At 38.4% G+C, this 20,250-nt stretch overlaps 1 protein-coding gene, 1 long non-coding RNA gene and 1 pseudogene across 2 annotated transcripts in view; all 3 read left to right on the forward strand.

The window, feature by feature from the left end:
• Nucleotides 1-9,804, forward strand: part of LOC141295822 (butyrophilin subfamily 1 member A1-like) — a 14,352-nt gene extending 4,548 nt beyond the window's left edge. The window contains exons 4-6 of the mRNA XM_073827133.1: nucleotides 3,559-3,598; nucleotides 8,406-8,520; nucleotides 9,266-9,804. Of these exons, the coding sequence (XP_073683234.1) occupies nucleotides 3,559-3,598; nucleotides 8,406-8,520; nucleotides 9,266-9,804 (694 nt within the window). The remainder of the gene's footprint in view (nucleotides 1-3,558; nucleotides 3,599-8,405; nucleotides 8,521-9,265) is intronic.
• A 1,752-nt stretch (nucleotides 9,805-11,556) lies between these two features.
• On the forward strand, nucleotides 11,557-15,503 carry LOC141295918 (butyrophilin subfamily 1 member A1-like; annotated as a pseudogene).
• A 152-nt stretch (nucleotides 15,504-15,655) lies between these two features.
• Nucleotides 15,656-17,624, forward strand: LOC141326385 (uncharacterized). Its single transcript, XR_012353882.1, has 4 exons — nucleotides 15,656-15,872; nucleotides 16,131-16,172; nucleotides 16,461-16,523; nucleotides 17,217-17,624. It is a non-coding gene; the product is annotated as an uncharacterized lncRNA (long non-coding RNA).
• Nucleotides 17,625-20,250: the final 2,626 nt, after the last annotated feature.

The raw sequence follows: 20,250 nt of genomic DNA on the forward strand, positions 1-20,250 counted from the left end.
TGGCAGGGTAGTTTTAGCAGAAGTGAATGTGAGAGGAGAGCTTTAGCAGTGGTTGTGGTTGATTTGACTTCCTGGGGGTGTGGAGCTGAAATCTGACTGCTGATGGTTTTAGTTTTGTTTGTGAAGAATGTAGCGAAATCAGCTGTTAAAGAGGTGGTGGAGGGGGGCAGAGGAGAGAATTGAATGTTTTGGAGATATTACGTGTCTGAAGTGCTGTTGATCTTGTGGAAATATGAAGATTTCGCTGTATGAATTTCAGCAGAGAAAGATGAAGCAAAGACTGTTACATACTAGGTCTGACAGATCTTTTTTTTTTATTTGCACCATTTTCTCTTTCCTGCCCTGAGTTTGGATCGATGTTAATGAAAAACATCAGATAGCCAGTGGTTAGAAGGGGTAGCATGTGCTAAATTATTTAAGTCTGTTATTTGGCATAGAATACGCTATATTGTTGGAACGCCCCCTTCTAATGAAGAGGTTTGACTAATTAATAATTTCCAGTACAAATCTTAATGTTTAAGCATACAATAATATTGTGTGCTTCTAATTTTACAGCAACAGTTCTGACCTTCTTCAATTCTACCATTACAATTCCTTGTGTATAAGGCAAGGTTAAAACAGAAATGATTGATCCTATCAGTCAATGTGGAAGAACTTGACTGGTCTGCAGAAAGCAAAGTCCTAATCTCAATTGAACACCTCTGGTGTGACTTTAAATGCAGACCTTGAGCAAAAAACTCATCAAACACCAATGACTTGTACATACACTATATGAACAAAATTACTGGGACACCCCTTCTTTAGAAAAGAAAAAGGCACTTCCAAAACTGTGGCAAAAATGACTGTACCCATAGTTACAAGTCATTGGTGTTTGGTGATGGGTTTTTGCCTCAAAGTCTGCATTTAAATTCACTCCAGAGGTGTTCAGCTGGGATTAGGACTTTTTTTTTGCAGACCAGTCAAGTTCTTCCATACTGACTGAATCCATAATTTCTTTTTTAACCTTGACTTATACACAGAGGCTAGGTCATGCTAAAATAGAAAAGGGTCCTGTCAAAGCTGTTGCTTTCAAATTAGAAGAACGCAATCCCCTAGAATACCATTATATGCTTAAACATTATGGAAATTTCTACAGTAGTCAAGCTTGTTCATTAAAACGGGGTGTCCCAATACTTTTGATTATATAGTGTTTTTAAACTATGTGTATTACTTTTGCATATATCTTGGATATTTTTCTATTTATTCAGTTAGTATTATGGGTGACATGCTGGACGGAACGAGACGAGATTAACAATAAACACTATTTTAATAAATACTTCGAGAAACAGGCAGGAACAAGCAGGAACAGGCAGGAACTTCCACACACATAACATGTACAACGAATAAAGACTGACATTGAACTCAGGATACAAACAGACCGAGGGTGTGCTAATTACAGAGACAGGTGCCGGGAATCACACTGACGAGGGCTGAACCAAATTAGACAGATCAACGGGGGAAGACAAATGGGAAAAACCAAGTAGACAAACAGACAGAACTGTGACATTACGCCCCCCTCCGAATAGGCGCGTCCTCGCGCCGTAGAAAAGAGAAAAAAACAAAACAGAAAAGAGGGGCGGAAAAAACAGAAAAACTGAGTCCATAATGGAGGAGGCTTCGGCGGAGGACGCAACCGAAGGAGGGGGACCAAAAAAAAAGTCCAAATGGCAGAATAGACAGTCCAAGGGCGCGACGACGGTGGGAGGAGCCAGGGAGGAAACAGGAGGGACCCGGAGCAGGAGGAACTCAGCAGGACCCAGACCGCAGCCCACAGAGGAGCCGACGGAGGGAGGAGCCATGGTGGAGAATGGGCTGACGACTCCACGGGGCCAACCGACAGAGGCGGAGCAGGTGGAGGAGGAGCCCGAGGCGGAGACGGAGAGCCGAAGATCCAGGGTGACGCTGAGGATCCGGAGGGCCAAGGCGGAACTGGAGGCTCTGGCGGCCGAGGCGGAGGCGGAGATCCGCAGGTCTGCAGCGGAGCCGGAGTGACAGAGGATGGAGGCTGTGCCGAAGGGAGGGATGAGTCCTTAGGAGCCGGTGGGAGGGCGCGATGAGGCACAACTGGAGGAGCAGAGTCCTGAGGGGATGGAGGGACAACGACTGACCAGGGCGGAGCCGGAGAGACGATGGAGTCCGGTGGAGCTGTTGGACCGACGGGCGACAATGAAGGTGAGGGCGCTGAGAGCCGTGGTGGAGCCGCAGGGTCGGAGGGCCGAGGCGGAGTCCTGGACTCGGAGGCTGGAGGCGGAGCAGAGGGATCCTGCAGCCGAGCATGGATGTGGATGACAGAGGGTGGGAATTCCAGGCAGACAGGAAGATCAGGAGAGAAGGATATATCCGAAAAGAAGTCAATAAGATCCCCAGAATGTAGTCCAAGCTCACCCTCAGCGGTGGTGCAGTGGGCAGGGCCCTCTATCGCCCTCTCTTGCTCCACGTCATACTCCACCGTCGCGGATGTTGTAGTCAGCTCTCGCACCTGGTCAGATGGGTCAGGCTCTGGCTCTGTCGCTCTCGGCTCTGGCTCCCCATCTGCGATGGGCTCGGACTCCAACTATGCTTGTCGGGGTGATGGTTGGCTGGGTTCTGGGTCTAGAGTGGGGCTGACGTCCTCCTTGACGATGTCGACAGTCCAGGATGATTGACAGGACGCCAGCACCCACTCGATGTACTCCGGCAGGCTCTCTTGAGGACCCTCTCCGGATAGCAGCGCCTTGGTGGTGGTGTTAAGTCCGATGAAGAAAAACTTGCAGAGGCTGCTATCCAGAAGATGGGAATTTTCGGCCAAGAAGAGGTACTCACGGGTGTGGTCCTCAAGAGAGCGTTCCCCCTGCCTCAGGAGGATTAGGAGAACGGTAGGGTCCATAGTGAAAAAAATCAAAAAACAAAACACTGAGGGAAAAAAGGACGAAAAACAAACGCAGGGGAGAGTGCCGGGTTAAACTGTTTCGTTTGGTCTTTTCTGTTATGGGTGACGTGCTGGACGGAACGAGACGAGACGAGATTAACAATAAACACTATTTTAATAAATACTTCAAGAAACTGTCAGGGGTGCTCAAAGAGGAGGAATCAGTTGCAGGGATAACAGATTTATTGGTTCTTTAAAGACACAAACAGAAACTCAAGAATAAATAGTTCAGCCACAGTCAGAAGGGGTAATCAGGACAGTCCAGCCAGGGCTGGGTTCTCCGAAACCACCTTAACGCTACGTCGTTCTTAAGTTGTACCTTAAGAAGTACCTTATCGTTAATATGTGTTTTCAGAAACCTTCTTTGTTAAGTATACCTTCTGTAAGTCATACGTTCGTAAGGTTGGTCTGGAGCGCTCTTAGCTATACCTTACCACTGCTGACGGTTCATACCTATAGTGGGCACCACGCAAAAAGCTTTTTTACTTCGCAGTTTAATTACAAATAGAAAATTTTATATGAACATTTAATATAAAATCTGATTTAGTATTAAAATTGCATTTTTTACTTTACTTTAAAATTTTACACATAAAATACTTAAGTTGTTATAGCCTACACCCAGTGTCAAGTCAAGTCACCTTTATTTATATAGCGCTTTTAACAATACAGATTGTGTCAAAGCAACTGCACAGTATTTAAACAGAACAATAGTGTGTAAGTAACGCATTATTGTAAACAATCAATTTTCAGTAAAAGGCAGTTCATCAATGAATTCAGTGATATCATCATCCAGTTCAGTTCAAATAGTATACGATATGGCTGGAAAGTGTCCCCAACTAAGCAAGCCAGAGGCGACAGCGGCAAGGAACCAAAACTCCACAGGTGACAGAAATGGAGAAAAAACCTTGAGAGAAACCAGGCTCAGTCGGGGGACCAGTTCTCCTCTGGCCAGTGTATGGAAGTGTTTTCATTAATAAAGTTTCCATGGTTGTTAGCTTTTTTTAATTACTATTTCGAGGCACATCAGCGGGCGAACCATTTGACAGAAAAGGCTATGAGTCTATATAAAGAAAGATGAGTTTACACAAACTTTATAGCTATGGCAGCGAGACAGTGAGTACTTGTTTTAAATCAGGGGTTTTCAAACCTGTCCTGGAGCCTCCCCTGCCCTGCACATTTTGCTTGTCTCTCTCATCTAATACACCTGATTCAAATCATCAGCTCATTAGTAGAGACTGCAAGACCTGAATTGGGTGTGCCTAATAAGGGAGACATACAAAATGTGCAGGGCAGGGGAGGCTCCAGGACAGGTTTGAAAACCCCTGTTTTAAATCAAAGACGGCGCCGTGCGCGGAGAGTAATAGTGTGTAATGCATACGCCAAAGTCCAATTTTGCGTGCATATGATACGCCAATCCTTCCCATTAACTTCAATGGAGAGAGGATGCATACAAATACCACGCATCATCTTTTATATCATCTATATAAAAGATGATGCGTGGTATTTATACGCATCCTCTCTCCATTGAAGTTAATTGGAAGGATTGGCGTATCATATGCACGCAAAAATGGACTCTGGCTTATGCATTGCACGCTATTGCAAAGTCGTGTTATTCGTACGCAAAATGATGAGAATAAGTTGAAACACATACACATGTATTTCTGCATGTACATATTTCAATGAGCCCCGATAAATGCAGTTTGTACCATTTCTAAAACGCTTCTTTATGAAAAAAAAACATTGTTTTCTCAATACTTTACCTATACCGCTGTGAAGGAAAGAGCGCACAATCGATCACCGAGGCATCGATATCAACCTATTCAGCACCTCCACCATGGACAGCACCTGCTAAGGTCGCACTTAAGAAGGTTTACCTTAAGCAATATCCTAAGGTATAGTTTGGAGAACACACGTAGGAAAGGTATACCTGTAGTTAAGGTGTACCTTTTGAGTCTTCGTAGCACGCTAAGAGACAACGTTATCGGAGAACGCAGCCCAGGTCCTTGGAGGTGAGCGTCAGCACAGCAGAAGGCGTCCAAATGAGGGGTTCCACAGTGAATGGCTAAGAGCAATAGTTCAAGAGCAAAAAACAGGCAAGCTCTCCAATGAGCACCAGGGAACAGGGAATGACGCCGGCAGAGGGAGAGAAAGGGCCTTTACAGGAAAGCGAAGGAGGAAGCTTGGTTGTCTTGACTGCAATCTTCTGAGGCTGGTATGCAAGACAGTTGTTAGCAGAGCAGCTGGATGGATGGAACAGGAAAGGGCATGGAAGCAGGTAGCGCTGGGCAGCAAAGGATGGGGAGAAGGTGGCAGGGAATGGGGAAGCCAGCAGCCAGAGCTGATAGGGAAGCTGGGGAGCAAAAGGGGAAGGGGGAAAAAACAAAAACTAAAATAAAAAGGCAGGAGCTCAAAAAACAAGGAACTAGATAGCACAAAACTAACTAAAGTAAAAAACCCTAATATCAATAAGGAAAAATAGAACTAGAAACTATGCAAGACAAGACTAGAGCTTGAAACAGGATAACACTTTTAACAGACGAAAGCCAGGTTAACTCAGCAGAGCAGAAATTCGATCTGGCACAGGACAGAAAACAAGAGGAGAATATAAAGGGTAACTAATGATTAGAAACAGGTGTAAACCCTAACAAGATAATCAGGTAACAAGAGGGGCGGGGTAACAATAGAGCACATGGCAAAACACAAATACCAACTGACAGCCGTGTGCTCCAGACAAACAATGACACAACACAAACAAACCCAGATCAGACCGGTGCCTTAACAGAAACAGGCAGGATCTTCCACACACGTAACATGTACAACGAATAAAGACCGACATTGAACTCAGGATACAAACAGACTTATAAAAGGTGTGCTAATTACAGAGACAGGTGCCGGGAATCACACTGGCGAGGGCTGAACCAAATTAGACAGATCAATGGGGGAGACAAATGGGAAAAACCAAGTAGACAAACAGACAGAACTGTGACATTTAGCAGATGTAGATAACTTGATGTACGTAACTTGTTGTTTGTTAGAATTATAAAAAATATATATAATTTCATTGCTGTTTTCTAATCTTTTTCTTAATTTTCTTCAGAATGCAGTCATCTTTCACAAAGTAAGGAGATGATTATAATACAAGGTGAATTTGTTTATATGGCTTTATTAAAAAATTAATTCATTACTTTTGAATTGTTTGCAAAATTAAATGAATAGACTATGCATTCATATATGTATACAAATTTGTTAGATTTTCTTGGTTTTGAAGTAGTGATTAAAATATTTGATCTCATTATTGATCTAAAGATGAAATCCGTTATGAACTCTTTATAACTTCATATTTTGTGTTTAGCTATCACACATTTAAAAACACACATAGGTGAGTACAAATTATGCATGTTTTATAACAACTATTTATTTTAATAGTTTTAATTTCTCCAAATTTATCATTACGTGAAACATTTTATATGAAATTGGGAGTTTTGTATAATGCACTGCATAAATTCAGTCAAATGAATCAAAATCCCTCATGATTAAATGCAGTTTATATTGTGCCACAGGAGAAAACTATCAATTTAAACTTAAATGTTAAATGTTTAAATGTTTAACTAAAGAAGACAAAAACCGTCTCAGGTTACGCATGTAACCATGGTTCCCTGAAAATAGGGAACGAGACGTTGCATCCCCTCGAGGGTGCTATGAGAGAATGCCTTTAGCTTGACCAGTGTCTGAAGCAAGAATCTAAACACGACAATGAACTTGACATTGCCAGACGGTAGCCTATGATGTCACTGCTGCTACAGTCAATGCCAGAGACACAAGAGAGCCTGTATACTATTATTGTCTAAGCAGAGCTCTGGAGAGCGGAGGCTTCAAATGAATGATTCTCTTAAATGAGAGGAAGCCTGACAACACTCACCAAGTTATGCAGTTCTGAGAGTTGAGGTCTCAGCAGAAAGACTCTCTAAAGCTAGAGGAGAGCTACACTCAATGCCAGAGATGGTTAGTGAGGCTTACAAGAGAGCCTGAATGCTACTATTACTGTCTAAGCAGAGCTCTGGAGAGCAGAAGCTTCAGCAGAATGACTCTACTAAACAAGAGGAAGCCAAAATTATGGACCTCTAAGAGTGGAGGTCCTCACATAACAACTTTCTAAAGTGAGAAGAGACCAGGCTACATCCATTAGGTGGTTAGAGAGTCAGACCTGTAACTCAAAAGTGGCGGGTTCGAGTCTCAGGTCCGGCAGGGATTGTAGGTGGGGAGAGTGAATGTACAGCACTCTCTCCACCTTCAGTACCACGACTGAGGTGAGACCCTTGAGCAAGGCACCGAACCCGGCTCCCCGGGCGCCACAGCAATATGGCTGCCCACTGCTCCGGGTGTGTGTTCACGGAGTGTGTGTGTGTTCACTACTGTGTTTATGCACTTGGATGAGTTAAATGCAGAGCACAAATTCCGAGTATGGGTCAGCACAAACAGAAGACTGTTTTAATGCATTTTAATATGTGAATGTTCTCATAACAACATGAACCATTTAAAATGAAGAAAGTTATCAAAATAAATAAGATTCAAAATAATAAGTAAGCGCTGCTTTGTTTAGGTTTTGTTTATCTGTGTTTATCTTATATATCCTTGTTTCGGTTTCTCCTTTTGAATAATGAATACATACTATTAAAAGCTGCTGATATAGACAGTTAATTCTTCTCACGTAGGTGCACAACGCACATGTTAGTTCACAGTCCGCTGTAGTCTGAATGGTGTGTTCAAGTGCAGCTTTTTGGTCCAGCCGCTGCCGGCTTGAGGCGACAACACCGTCAGCTGCTAGTTCTTTGAAGTCAGCTTGGTGTTTCCCGGCCTTAAGACTGAAGGTCTCAGCAGAAAGACTCTCTAAAGCAGAGGTCCCGAACTCAATTTCTGGAGGTCCGCAGCTCTGCAGAGTTTAGCTCCAACTCACAACTGCTTGGAAGTTTCTAGTAATCCTGAAGACCTTGATTAGCTGGATCAGGTGTGTTTGATTAGGGTCAGAGCTAAACTGTGCAGAGCTGTGGCCCTCCAGGAATTGAGTTTGAGACCAGTGCTCTAAAGTGAGAGGAGACCTGGCTACACTCAACGCTAGAGACAGTTAGAAAGGCTCATAATAAAGCCTACATAATAATTGCACTGCCTGCATGGAGCTCTGGAGAGTGGAGGCTTCAGCAGTATTCTTTTAAATGAGAAGAAGCCTAACAACACTCAACTCTAGTAGGGTAGCTCTTAAAAGTGGAGGTCTTAGCAGAAATACTCTCTAAAATGAGAGGAGGCCTGGCTACATTCAATGGCAGAGACAGTTAGTGAGGCTAACCACGCTTCTACAGTACGTGCCTGTCTACACTTAACCAATAATGTGGATAGCAGAGGGGAGCATATTATGAATAAAATATGCCCCAATAACTCACAATAGATATCTTGCATTACACAGTTTCTCATTCTTTATAAGAATTACAAACAACAAGAAATTCCTAAAAGGTATGCCCCACATACAATCCTCATCCTCATGACCTCGGCAGCTGCGAGACCCAAACTGTGGGTGGAAGGTGCTCAATTCTAATCCCTCAAAAGAGATTTAAACATACATGGCATGACTCAGTTTGAACGCATCTCGCAGCATGCATTTAGCTCCACCGAGAGCCAAACATGCTCTGTTCCAACACGCCATTTTTGAGAGATAAGCGCAACGTGTGAGATAACGTGTGCTTCTCACCCACACATACCATACAAGTTGTACAAATCCTCAGGTATTTAGACAAAGTCCCTGACACGGAGGTGCACACTCTTAGCATGCTTACCGGGTGTTTCCAGTGGTCTAAAGGAAGAGGATGAAAAGTTTCACAGGTGCCCTTTTATACTCATAGTTGCACCAGTAGTAACGTCATATGCTGCCTGCCAATGTCAAGTTTATTGTCATGTTTAGATTCATTCTGAAGGCATTTCCCCATAGCGCCCTTTAGGAGACGCAGCATGGAGTTCCCTTTCGAAAGTAAATTAACACAGCAATGAACAATAAAATGACACACAGAGAAAACAAACTAAAAGTAAAGAAAATGAAACAGGTCAAACACGATCAGAACAATCATTAGTAGACCGAATGAAAAAAATTATGAACAATATTGTTCAGAAAATTATGTACATTAAACATTACATTTATTTACAATTAGTTATGTATTTTTATTTTTGTTTTGTCTTGTGAAGTTACAATGATTTCTACAAAAATAAATCAATAATTCTGTTTATTTTATTATATACTTATCTGTAAAGCAGAATTGTTTATATTTTCAACAGTGAATGTGATTCTGGATGCTGATACGGCTCATCCACGTCTGATTGTGTCTGATGATGGGAAACAAGTAAGGGATGGAAAGAAACAACAGGGATTAATGAATGATAAAAAAGAAAGATTTATTGATTATCTTGGTGTTCTTGGGAAGGATGGATTCTCCTCAGGGTGTTTCTGCTTTGAGGTGCAGGTGAAAGGACAAACTGAGTGGGACTTAGGAGTGACGAGAGGATCTGTTAGCAGGAAGGGTTTGACCGTTGTGAGTCCTATGATTGGTTACTGGGTTGTGAGTCTGAGAGATGGAGCGTGTTGGGCTCGTAAATCTCCACAAATCTCTCTTCCTCTGAGTGGGAAACCTCAAAGGGTCTGTGTGTTTGTGGATTATGAGAAGGGTCTCGTCTCTTTTTATGATGTGAAGGCTATGACTCTTATGTATTCTTACACTAATCAGTCTTTTGATAAGAAACTATATCCATTTGTTAGTTTGGGGTATCTGAGTAATGAAAACTCTACACCACTGATTATCTGTGACGAATCCTACTGACTGAATTTACATGTGGAATAAAATAAACACAATAAAAGCAGGAGTTACAGCAATTAATATGAAATATGTATACTACCAGTTAAAAATTTGGATAATAAATGAAAAGCATATATTTTATTATTTTTCTTTAAATATTTTTGTATATTGTTAACTAATTAGTTAATTAGTTTTGAGTTGACAAAACCAGCCCAATCCAATCCAGATTTGTTGGTACCATGATGCTGATCATCAACTTTTTTCTGTCAGCTCAGGCTTTGATAATGAGTTAATGAAGCCGGAAACTATGGCAATGCAGGACTGTCAATCAGCATCCGTTGGCAGGACCTAAACAATGTGATGTCGGTTTAATGGGGATAAAACAAATAAAGAGTGGGTGGATTTTTATCATTGTAGGGTGGTTTTGTTCACACACTGCCGACACACATTTATGTCCAAGCACCATGTAAAAGTGGATTTTGCATAATAGGTGCCTTTTGAAGAGTGTAAGTTGTAATGTATAAAAGGAATTCCTCATTTGCATAACAGTATTTCGCATTTACTGACTCAAAATGTATGACTTACGTTGATCTTCCCTTCTGCTGGAGCTTACAAATATCTAAAGGTGTAATGGTGCTCTTGTCCTCTAGAGGGCATTTATGTTCGTCTGCAGTACGCTGGTCCTGTTCATGTTCAGTTGGTGGCCATCTTGCAGAGTGGAAAAAGTTAATCTGTTGCAGTGAAAAGTTTTTTTTTATTTTATTTTTTTTATGTGGAGACTGAGGCTGAATTTATCTTATCTGAAAGTATCTTATGGCAGAAACTGTACGTGTTGGTATGCTAGTTAGTATTCTACTGCAAATATGTGTTTTAACTGTTTACTTTTTTAAGGGGGTTCCATTTAGTTGGGAACTCTGTTTTACTTATGTGTTTTTGTATTTGTCATTAAAACGTGATGTGCCTAATGATTTGTGATAAGAAATCATGCCATTGGCTGTGGATTAATGTACATTATTGATCATAGTTCAATTAAAATGTGTTTTAAAATTCATTAACAGTTACTCAGTATGGTATAGGGACTATGTAATTTGTCATTGTGTTATGGTAAAATTGTGTTAACTGTAAGAATGAAAGATGTAAATTGTTTATAAAATATGTTGGTGGTCTTTTAAGCACCCCAAGACTGTTTTAAATCATACAGTGAAGTTATGCATATGTCCTTAATTGATTGTGCTGGGTGATAGACATGTATGTAAATACAGAACAGATCCATTATCCTATACCTGTTTTGAGCTTATCAGATATTTTAGATGTAAGTTCTCTGTGTTTATAAATGTTAATTTCTTCAATTGAACTGATGTCGATGGGTAAATGTGCAGCAGATTTATGTGATACCATCACAGTTTCATCCACTGGAGTGTCTGTGCATCTAGAATTCAATACAGTTAATGGATACAGATAACAGAATCAAAAGCACATTCCTCATTGGACGATAAAGGACTTTAACCTTGTTGTTTTTCTTTTTTTATTTGCATGTACAGACCTGACCATATATGGTGTGTGATTTGCTGTCTCAAAAGAGTAGTGCTTATGCCACTAAGTCCACTTAACTAGCTATTTAAACAAGTTAGAACCAGCAAATTGATTCAAAACGTTATATCACATTTTTCCACTAATGCCAATTATTAACCCTTTAGCCAAAGCCTTATGCCATTACTCTGAGAATAAGAGAATGATTTCAGCTGCCCGGTTATTAACTAGTATGATGGGAGGGAACTGCGTTATCATTTAAGATGCTCAGCGATATGAAAAAGTAAAACTAAACCAGGAATGATCTCCGTATGATCTTGTAACATCTTATTTATTCACACTTTTGTGAACAGTCAGTATCAATTTAAAGGTAAGTCATCGAAGAACTGAGAAATGCTTTTACCTGAATAAGTAAATCTTTCTGAATTTAGATTTTCTGGTTATGTGTAATGTAAAGAAAACACATGCATGTTAACTTCATTCTGTAAGTTTTCTGATTATAATACATGTCTCTCTTTTTTCATACAGAAAAATCCATCCATGTACTTCAGAAATGAAGTTTATTTGTTTGACCCTCCTGATTATTAGTGGAATTACTTACTCAAGATCAGGTAATTGTTTGTATTCAGGTGTTTATGTGTAAAAGAAAGAGGAAGAGAGATATAATAAGTAACTTATATAAGGGACAATGTACAATCAGCCGGTCATAGTCTAACTAAAGTTATTTTTGCATTCATAACACTTATCAAATAAACAAAGATTCAAAATTGTTTTGTTATCTTGTAGAAACTGCAGAGACAAAACACATAGCTACATATAGAAAACTAGGCTTTTTACATGAGCGGTCAGTTATATTATTATCAGAATCAAGTATTTTAATAAATAATCAAATCCATAAAAGTGCAAACAGGCAGTGTTTTTATGTAGTTTAATGTAGTGAATGAATCATTAGCTAAATGGATTGAGGTTTGTGTGTGGGAATGACAGATGCTACTTTACATATTTTTAGGAAAATTGTATGTATATATATACACACATAGCCAGGCTGTTGTTAGATCACTGTCCCCATGCTGTCCCCGGTCCTGCAAATTTGCTTTATTCAATATCAGGAAGATCAGGCCCTTTCTTTCAGAACATGCTTCACAACTCCTTGTTCAAGCTCTTGTTCTGTCCAGGCTGGACTATTGCAATGCTCTTTTGGCAGGTCTTCCAGCCAGTTCTATCAAACCTTTACAATTAATCCTGAATGCGGCTGAAAGATAAATTTTTAATGAGCCGAAAAGAACGCACGTCACACCTCTCTTCATCAATTTGCGCTGGCTACCAATAGCTGCTTGCATAAAATTCAGGCATTAATGTTTGCCTACAAAACTGCCACTGGTGGCTCTGCACCCCTTTACCCAAATTCATTACTTCAGCCTTATGCGCCCTCTAGAAGCATGCATTCTGCAAGTGCATGGCACATTATTGTGCCATTCCAAAAAGGCACAAAATTGCTTTCATGGACTTTCACATTAAATGTACCCTCCTGGTGGAATGACTTGCTCAACTTAATCCAAACAGCTGAGTCCTTAGCCATCTTCAAGTACTGGCTAAAACACATCTCTTCCATCTTTATTTGACCCTCTAACTCTAGTACCCTCTATTCTAATTGTATTCTTAAAAAAAAAAAACTTGCCCTTTTAGACGTATTTACTTACTGCTTGTTTTCTTAAAAAAAAAAAAAAACTAACACTAGCTTCTCTGTTCTTTTTGTATTCTATATATCTACTTTTAGGCCTCTAACACTAGCTTGCTTTTTCTTTTTTTATCCTATCTATTTTCTTTTTATTTATTATATAATAAAAAAAACCTTGCTACGTCTACTGCATTAGGCTAATTGAGACTTGTCATAGCGCTTGCATGTTATTGCTTTTTTGTTGATTTTGATTGCTTCAGTTGTCCTCCTTTGTAAGTCGACAAGACATTTCATATAATGTGAAAGAAGATGAGAATTAACTGTTGTAAATCTGTAGAACAAACAGACTACTGTCTGCTACTTCTAATTTAAAGGCCACAAAGGCCAAAAAACAGACCAACATTTAGTTGTCATTGTAAGTTTACTGTGGCCCTAAAATCAAATATGATGTGTTGTGATAAGTTTACATCTAAGAACCACACTGTAATCTGTAAAATTTACGGTAAAAAAAAAAAAAAACAGCAGCTGTTGTTGCCAGAATTTTACTGTAAAATATGGTAGCACTGTTTTAAATTTTATGATTTCACCTAAATTTACCTTTAAATATAGTAATTTCATTAACTGATATGATGTCAATGTACCAACCTGTTAAAGTACTGAAATCTGTTTTGTAACTTTTGAGAACTTTTGTATCTTTGAGAAAGTCACATGATTAACCAAAGCCTACCACAAGCAGCTTTTACATATTAACATATATAGAAGGTGCGCAGTGTCATTCACACAAACAATAAACACCATCATGGTAACAAACACAAAACAGAAATAATGCAATAAATATTCATTTAACAACATTAGATGTAACATACAAGCCTAATCTACAAAACTGATAAAAATAAATAAAGAAGAAACAGTTATTTCAACGAAAAAAACAACAACCAAACATTACATTTAAAAAATGTAATGCTTGAATTTCTGGGAATGTCAATTTACGGTTATTCACTGTAAATTTTACATTCTTTTTCACTTACGAAAATGGTGTACTACCGTAAAATAACATACAATGTCTAATACAGTTTTTCACCGTATATAGTAGGGGAACTTACCATTAACCATTTAACAGGTTTTTACTATAGCATTTTTACAGTTTTTTTTTTTGTTTGTTTTTTTTACCATTTAATGGAGAGTAATTTTTTTCCAGTGCAGTGATGAGTGGTGTCAGTTGGGGGTCAATGGTCAATGTCCTTTTGGAGGTTGACAGCAATGTATGAATATACTGCTAAATATCTCTTTTTTTAGAAAGACAGTCATATAAATTTGGAACAACATGAGGGTCCGTAAATGATGAGATCTTAGTTCACATGTTGAGGTAAAGACAAATTCTTTAGGACTGTGTAGTTTATATGTGCTGTTTTTATAACAGAGCGATATGAAGTGGTGGGTCCTGCAGATGGTGTATTTGCTGTAGCTGGTGAAGATGTGATTCTGCCCTGTTCTCTCAAACCCTCCACCAGTGTGGTGGACATGAGAGTGGAGTGGTTTAGACCAGATCTGAAAAACTCACTAGTGCTACAGAGGGAGAACAGAACTGAATCATCACGAACTACTGAGAGGAAATGCATCACTCAAACTCTCATCAGTTCAAGTCTCTGATGAAGGACGATATAAGTGTTTACTTCGGTCCAAATCCTGGTATGATGACACTACAGTTGATGTCCGTGTTGAAGGTAGGTTAACCAATGAAAACAAATTTCGAATGTGTTTAGACATGAAGCTTTGGTGTAGGGAAGACTGGGATGATTGTAACATGGGGTCAGTTGAAATGGAGTCTGTAAAGTCATAGAAATATCATGTTTAGCAGATTGGAAGGATTGTCACTCAACATTCATGATTTACTTCTACTGGACTGGGGATGATATAAAAATTATTTTGAACAAGTTAATTTGAATGCATGTACAAAACATTCGTATATTTTGCATATTTCAAGTCAACTTAAATTAGTAGCAGACAAATGTGGTATAATATCAATGTTAGATCAATAGTAAAAGAAAATGAATAAATAAATACAATTACAGCTTTGACTGAAAATTACATTTCTTAAAGCAAAAAGTGTTACAATTCCCAGTCTCCCTGTATTTTGCTCCTTCTTGATATATTTTTGGTGCTCTTGGTGCCTAAACAAAAACAGGTTTATAGACAGAAAACACGTTCACTCAGTGAATGTTAATCTGTAGCTGTAGGACGTCCTCCAGTGATCACTGTAGACGGATTTGATAATTCAGGAGGGCTTCATCTACAGTGTGAATCTGAAGGTTGGAACCCCGAACCTGTTCTTGAGTGGCTGAACAGTGAAGGAGTCAGTTTGAGATCAGAAACTACAGAGACACACAGAAACACAGACGGATTCAGTGTCAAACACACCTTCACTGTATATGAGAGAGACAGCAAGATTCACTGTAGAGTCAAACTGAGACATCACATGCTAGAGACACAGATTAGCACCTCAAGTACGTACTGACACTTGTTGTGTAATTTTTCATTATGTTTTTATGGTTATTTGTTATTTGTTTATGGTTATTTGTTATTTGTTCTAACATGTGTTACTGAGATTGTAACAGGTATAATACTGCCAAAATTTTATTAGTAATGCATTATATTACTCTGTAACAGCAAAAATTAATGGTGTCAATCCTGTGTGTGATGTTGTCTATTTAATGTTTTCACTTGCCTTTATTCTGAAATTTCTCCAGAATATGATAAATTACAAAATGCAGAAAACAAAGTAAATTTATATTTATAAGGTTATTTCACTATTCATTTAAATTTTGTTCTATTTTTTCTTCAGAACTCACTGAACTTTTACAGGAAGAGGAAAAAACAAAAAAGGGTGAATTTGTCTTTTGAAGTTTTTCTGTTATTATTAATGTAAAGTCTTTAATTGACAAAATATCTTCTCTTTTATTCATATCTAATATTATTATAATATCTATAAGATACAATACTTTGCCATTTAAATTTCTGTTTTATATGTAGTAGTTGTTGCTTAATCAGAAATAATTAGGGCCTGTATATTTAATGTACATATATACCTGTGATAATGTCTGTATAATATATATTTTTTTACTTTATTCTGAATTTTCTTCAGAATACGATCAACTACAGTGTGAGATGAGCAGAATAAAACAAGGTGAATTTTATTAGGATATTGTCTTATTTATTTAAAAAAATCTTTTTTTCTTTTTTTTTTTTTTTTGCTATAGTGGTAATTTCTCCCTATTTTTGAACATACTTGAATTGAATGTACTTCTCTCTTGCCTTTATTTTGAAATTTGTTTAAAATATGATTAACTTCAGAATGAGAGGAGTTTTTAATGCTCCCCTTTAATACATGCATGTTTATAAAATGTATATTTGAATTATTTATCCTGTTACCATATATACCTGTGATGGTGTCTATTTAATGCTTTCTTTTTAGTTCATTCTGAATTTTCTTCAAAACGCGATCAACTACAGATTGAGATGAGCGGAATAAAAAAAGGTGAATTTTATTAGGTTATTGTACTATTCATTTAAACCTTTTCTCATATATTTTTTGCGTTAGTGGTTAGTTCTCCCTATAATGCATGCATGTTTAAAAAAATGTACATTTGAATTATTTATCCACTTAGATGTTATAGTTCATGAGGCTGACGTTCTGCTCATAATTTTTTTACGTATCTCATACTAAAATTCTGATGCTTATTCCAAAACGTCATTTTAGACTTAGTAACGAAGACTTGCACTGTTGATTGCAGACTAATGCAGTTCATTAAATTAATGGAGAGAGAAAGACAGATTAATCATGTGTGCATGTTTTAACAGTGTTTGGCAGCAGCATCTCTACTGATGGCAAAACTGTAACTTCATCTTCTTTAAGAACAGCATTGTACCTACCTTGCTGGAAAAAACATTGAAATAATTTGTTGTTTTTATCTTGTTGTTTACTATATTTATTTGCTTGGACAGTGTAGTTGTGGGTTTTGATTATTTTGCTGCTGTAATCTGTAAGGACCTTTGAAATAAACTTAAATAATTTGGCAAAGTGATATGGACATGTAATGTGGTCAAGAGCTGCCTGGAGCTACGTTAGTCGTGCATTTCTCAGAAAATAATTGCACATTGTCTCTTAATTAGTTACTGAGTCTGCTTTGTTCTGACATACAGTTAACACACACTGTCTATTTATTAAAAGAGGTACCAGAAGAAGTGGATGAAAAAGGAGCCACAGGGACACATGTTTAAATGATAATGAGCGACATCTGTGCCACTCACCGGCCTAAAATCATACAGAGGAGCTCTGGAAGGATTAAAGGAGGAGTGGCGACATTGCAAGACGAGAGAAAACCAGGCCTGGACTTTTCTTGTGCTTTTTGCTTTGTTTGTGCACGGCAGTTGTTTGTGAGGGCATTATATTCCAGTCTTATCTACACCACATCTCTCTGCTTTTGAATGGATGCCTGATTAATACCAAGTTCCATGAGCATAGAACACAAGGATGTGTCTTTTTTCACAGATATCTCATATTTTCATGGAAACTTTTTTTCAGCATTCTTTTATTAATAAAATATTAAGAAAGAAAGAACTGCTTTTATTTTATACAGAAAACATTTGTAATATTACAAATGTCTTTACTGTCGCTATTGGTCAATTTTATATTACCTTGTTAAATAAAAGTATTGTTATACTTCCAAAAAACGTAATGTGTTGTGACTGGTTAGCAGTCCCACTGCATTGCAATGAGCGAACAGCTTAGATGGCGTTTCAGTCCCGCCACGCCCCATCCCAAAGCAGCAAGTTCCGTGAATAATAGTTAGCACAAGCTAGATTAAAGTGATTTTTACGTTTTAAATATGGATATTTTTCTTACAAAAACACATCGGTTCGCTACAGGAGGCTTTTATTGAACCTGAATCAGGCAAACACAGGAGTATATATACACAGGGTTTAGGGCACTGTCATCACCAAGATTGAGCAGATTGAGACGTGTAAGATTGTTTAGGTGAGCAGCTACAGTACTTCAGACCATGTTGTTGAGCTCCGCCATTTCACGATATTAAAAAATAAATAAATAAAACTTTGTGTGGCTTAGTTTAAACAGGACTGATGGGGAATGTTGCATTGATACACCTTTATTAAAAATTTTTTTTTTTGGTGTTCGGAGAAAGCACAAGCTGCAGCACATTCTTAAAGGTGCCATAGAATGGAAAACTGTATTTACCTTGGCATAGTTGAATAATAACAGTTCTGTACATGGACATGACATACCCTGAGTCTTAAACACCATTGTTTCCTCCTTCTTATATAAATCTGGTGTTTGCAAAAGACTGCTAAAAAATAGGTTAATCCTAATATAACAGCGACTATTACTTAAGAGCCGCGATCATTAATAGTTACGCCCCCAACATTTGCATAGCCAAATCTTCAGACGTTCTGCAGCTAGGATATTGTGAAAAAAAAAATAGCGATGACAATAGTGAAAATTGCAGATCACAGGAATAAATGTAATGTTCCAGGTTGTGCAGGAGACGTTAAGTGCAGGGATGGTTGGTGTCTGTAACTTACTCAGAAAGTCAAGGAAAACAAATAAGGCGATCTAATAAAATAAGGTGAGCCGCTGAGGAGACATGGTTAGCTTACTGCTAGCGGTAGCCTGTTATATTGCAGTACATAAGATTTCATTTACCACATAAACGGAGAGATGACTGCGCGGACGATTGCGAATGATTTACAGATCCTGAGCATCACTAACAAGCATCTAAACTTAAGTGGTAAGTACTGCCACTGCAGTATACCGTTACACAGAGCACATGCGATCACAAAAGTGAAAGTGAAATGATCGTGCATTCAAAACGGCAGTTTCAATGAACCTCATATTAATAGCGGCTCAAGCCCCATAATTAAAGGTCCACTGAAGTGCTTTGAAAACCGCAGCGTTATTCTATTTGGTGACATAATTTTAACTGAAACAAAAACATATCGCCCAACCCCGCCCACTTCTTTTGAATAGCCAATAGCGTTACATTTATATCTGGTAGGGCCAGAGCTCGGTAAATCCGCATTTGTAAGCTTATGACAGCCAGTCTAATAAATTACCCCATATATTTTATATGAAACTCTTGCTAAAACAAAATGATCATAGTGATCATAAGTGATCATAATCACCAAAAAAAAAAAAAAAAACTTACACTGTGAACAAGTGACCAATCTTAGCCGCAGATTCAGTGTCTATTTATAGTGTAGGGGCGGGACACTACGGACTCTAGAGAGCATTTGATTGGACAGAACATTTGATGAGAAGCTGAAGTGCACGGTGATATCATCAAAATCCTTGATTCATATTGGTGGAAGTGACAAGACTGTAAGTTTTGAATGCCCATATCTTGTAAAAACGAATTTTGTAGATGTTTTGAAGCACACTAGCTTATAGATAACCTTAAGGCTAATATATTCATACTAAAAGCCAAAAAACTTTCATTTTGATTTCATGGGGACTTTAAATATATATTTTCCTCCATGTGCGAGCTACTGAAATGAGCAGCTCTGTGAAACAGCCAATCAGAGCATACCACATCATTATTATTCATGAACCTTCCAAATAAGGTAATAACAGACCATTTCATTCTAGAGACAAATCCTAGGGTTGTAAATTGACTTGAAAAGCCATTTCTGGAGAATCTTTGCCCTTTCCTATGCCATATACCTTATATGTAGATATCAGAGAACAATTTAAAATATGTATCAATGAATTCTATGGCACCTTTAACATAAGAGAAAGACACAGCCATTACTGCTTGCTGCAACAAATTGCTATTTGCAATAGTGAATTTTGCCTAGATATTTTCAGAGATGATAGACAAGATGTTATACAATAATAATTAAATAAAAACCTAATTTTGACAAAAAAATTGACATTAATGATGTTTTATTAAGACGGTTCAGGAGGAGCACGATCAGATAATCAATCAACTTGGCACAGGTATAACTCGTTTAGCCAATCATCCTAACTACCACAAAACGTATATATAGACAGCCTTCTTACCTACATTCTGCGACAGTTTCTCGGCATCCCTCCTCCACCCCAACTCCTCACACCTAATTTGTTTTTATCCCAAACTAGGGATAGAGGGAGTTCTCTGGGTTCGGTCTATATTCCGGGCCCGGAGCCCTCCCCCAGGACATCATGCTAAAATATGCTTTCTACTTGCTCAAGCAGATTAGATGTAAAA

The sequence above is a fragment of the Garra rufa genome, chromosome 1 (genome assembly GCF_049309525.1).
Source record: "Garra rufa chromosome 1, GarRuf1.0, whole genome shotgun sequence".
NCBI lineage: Eukaryota > Metazoa > Chordata > Actinopteri > Cypriniformes > Cyprinidae > Garra > Garra rufa.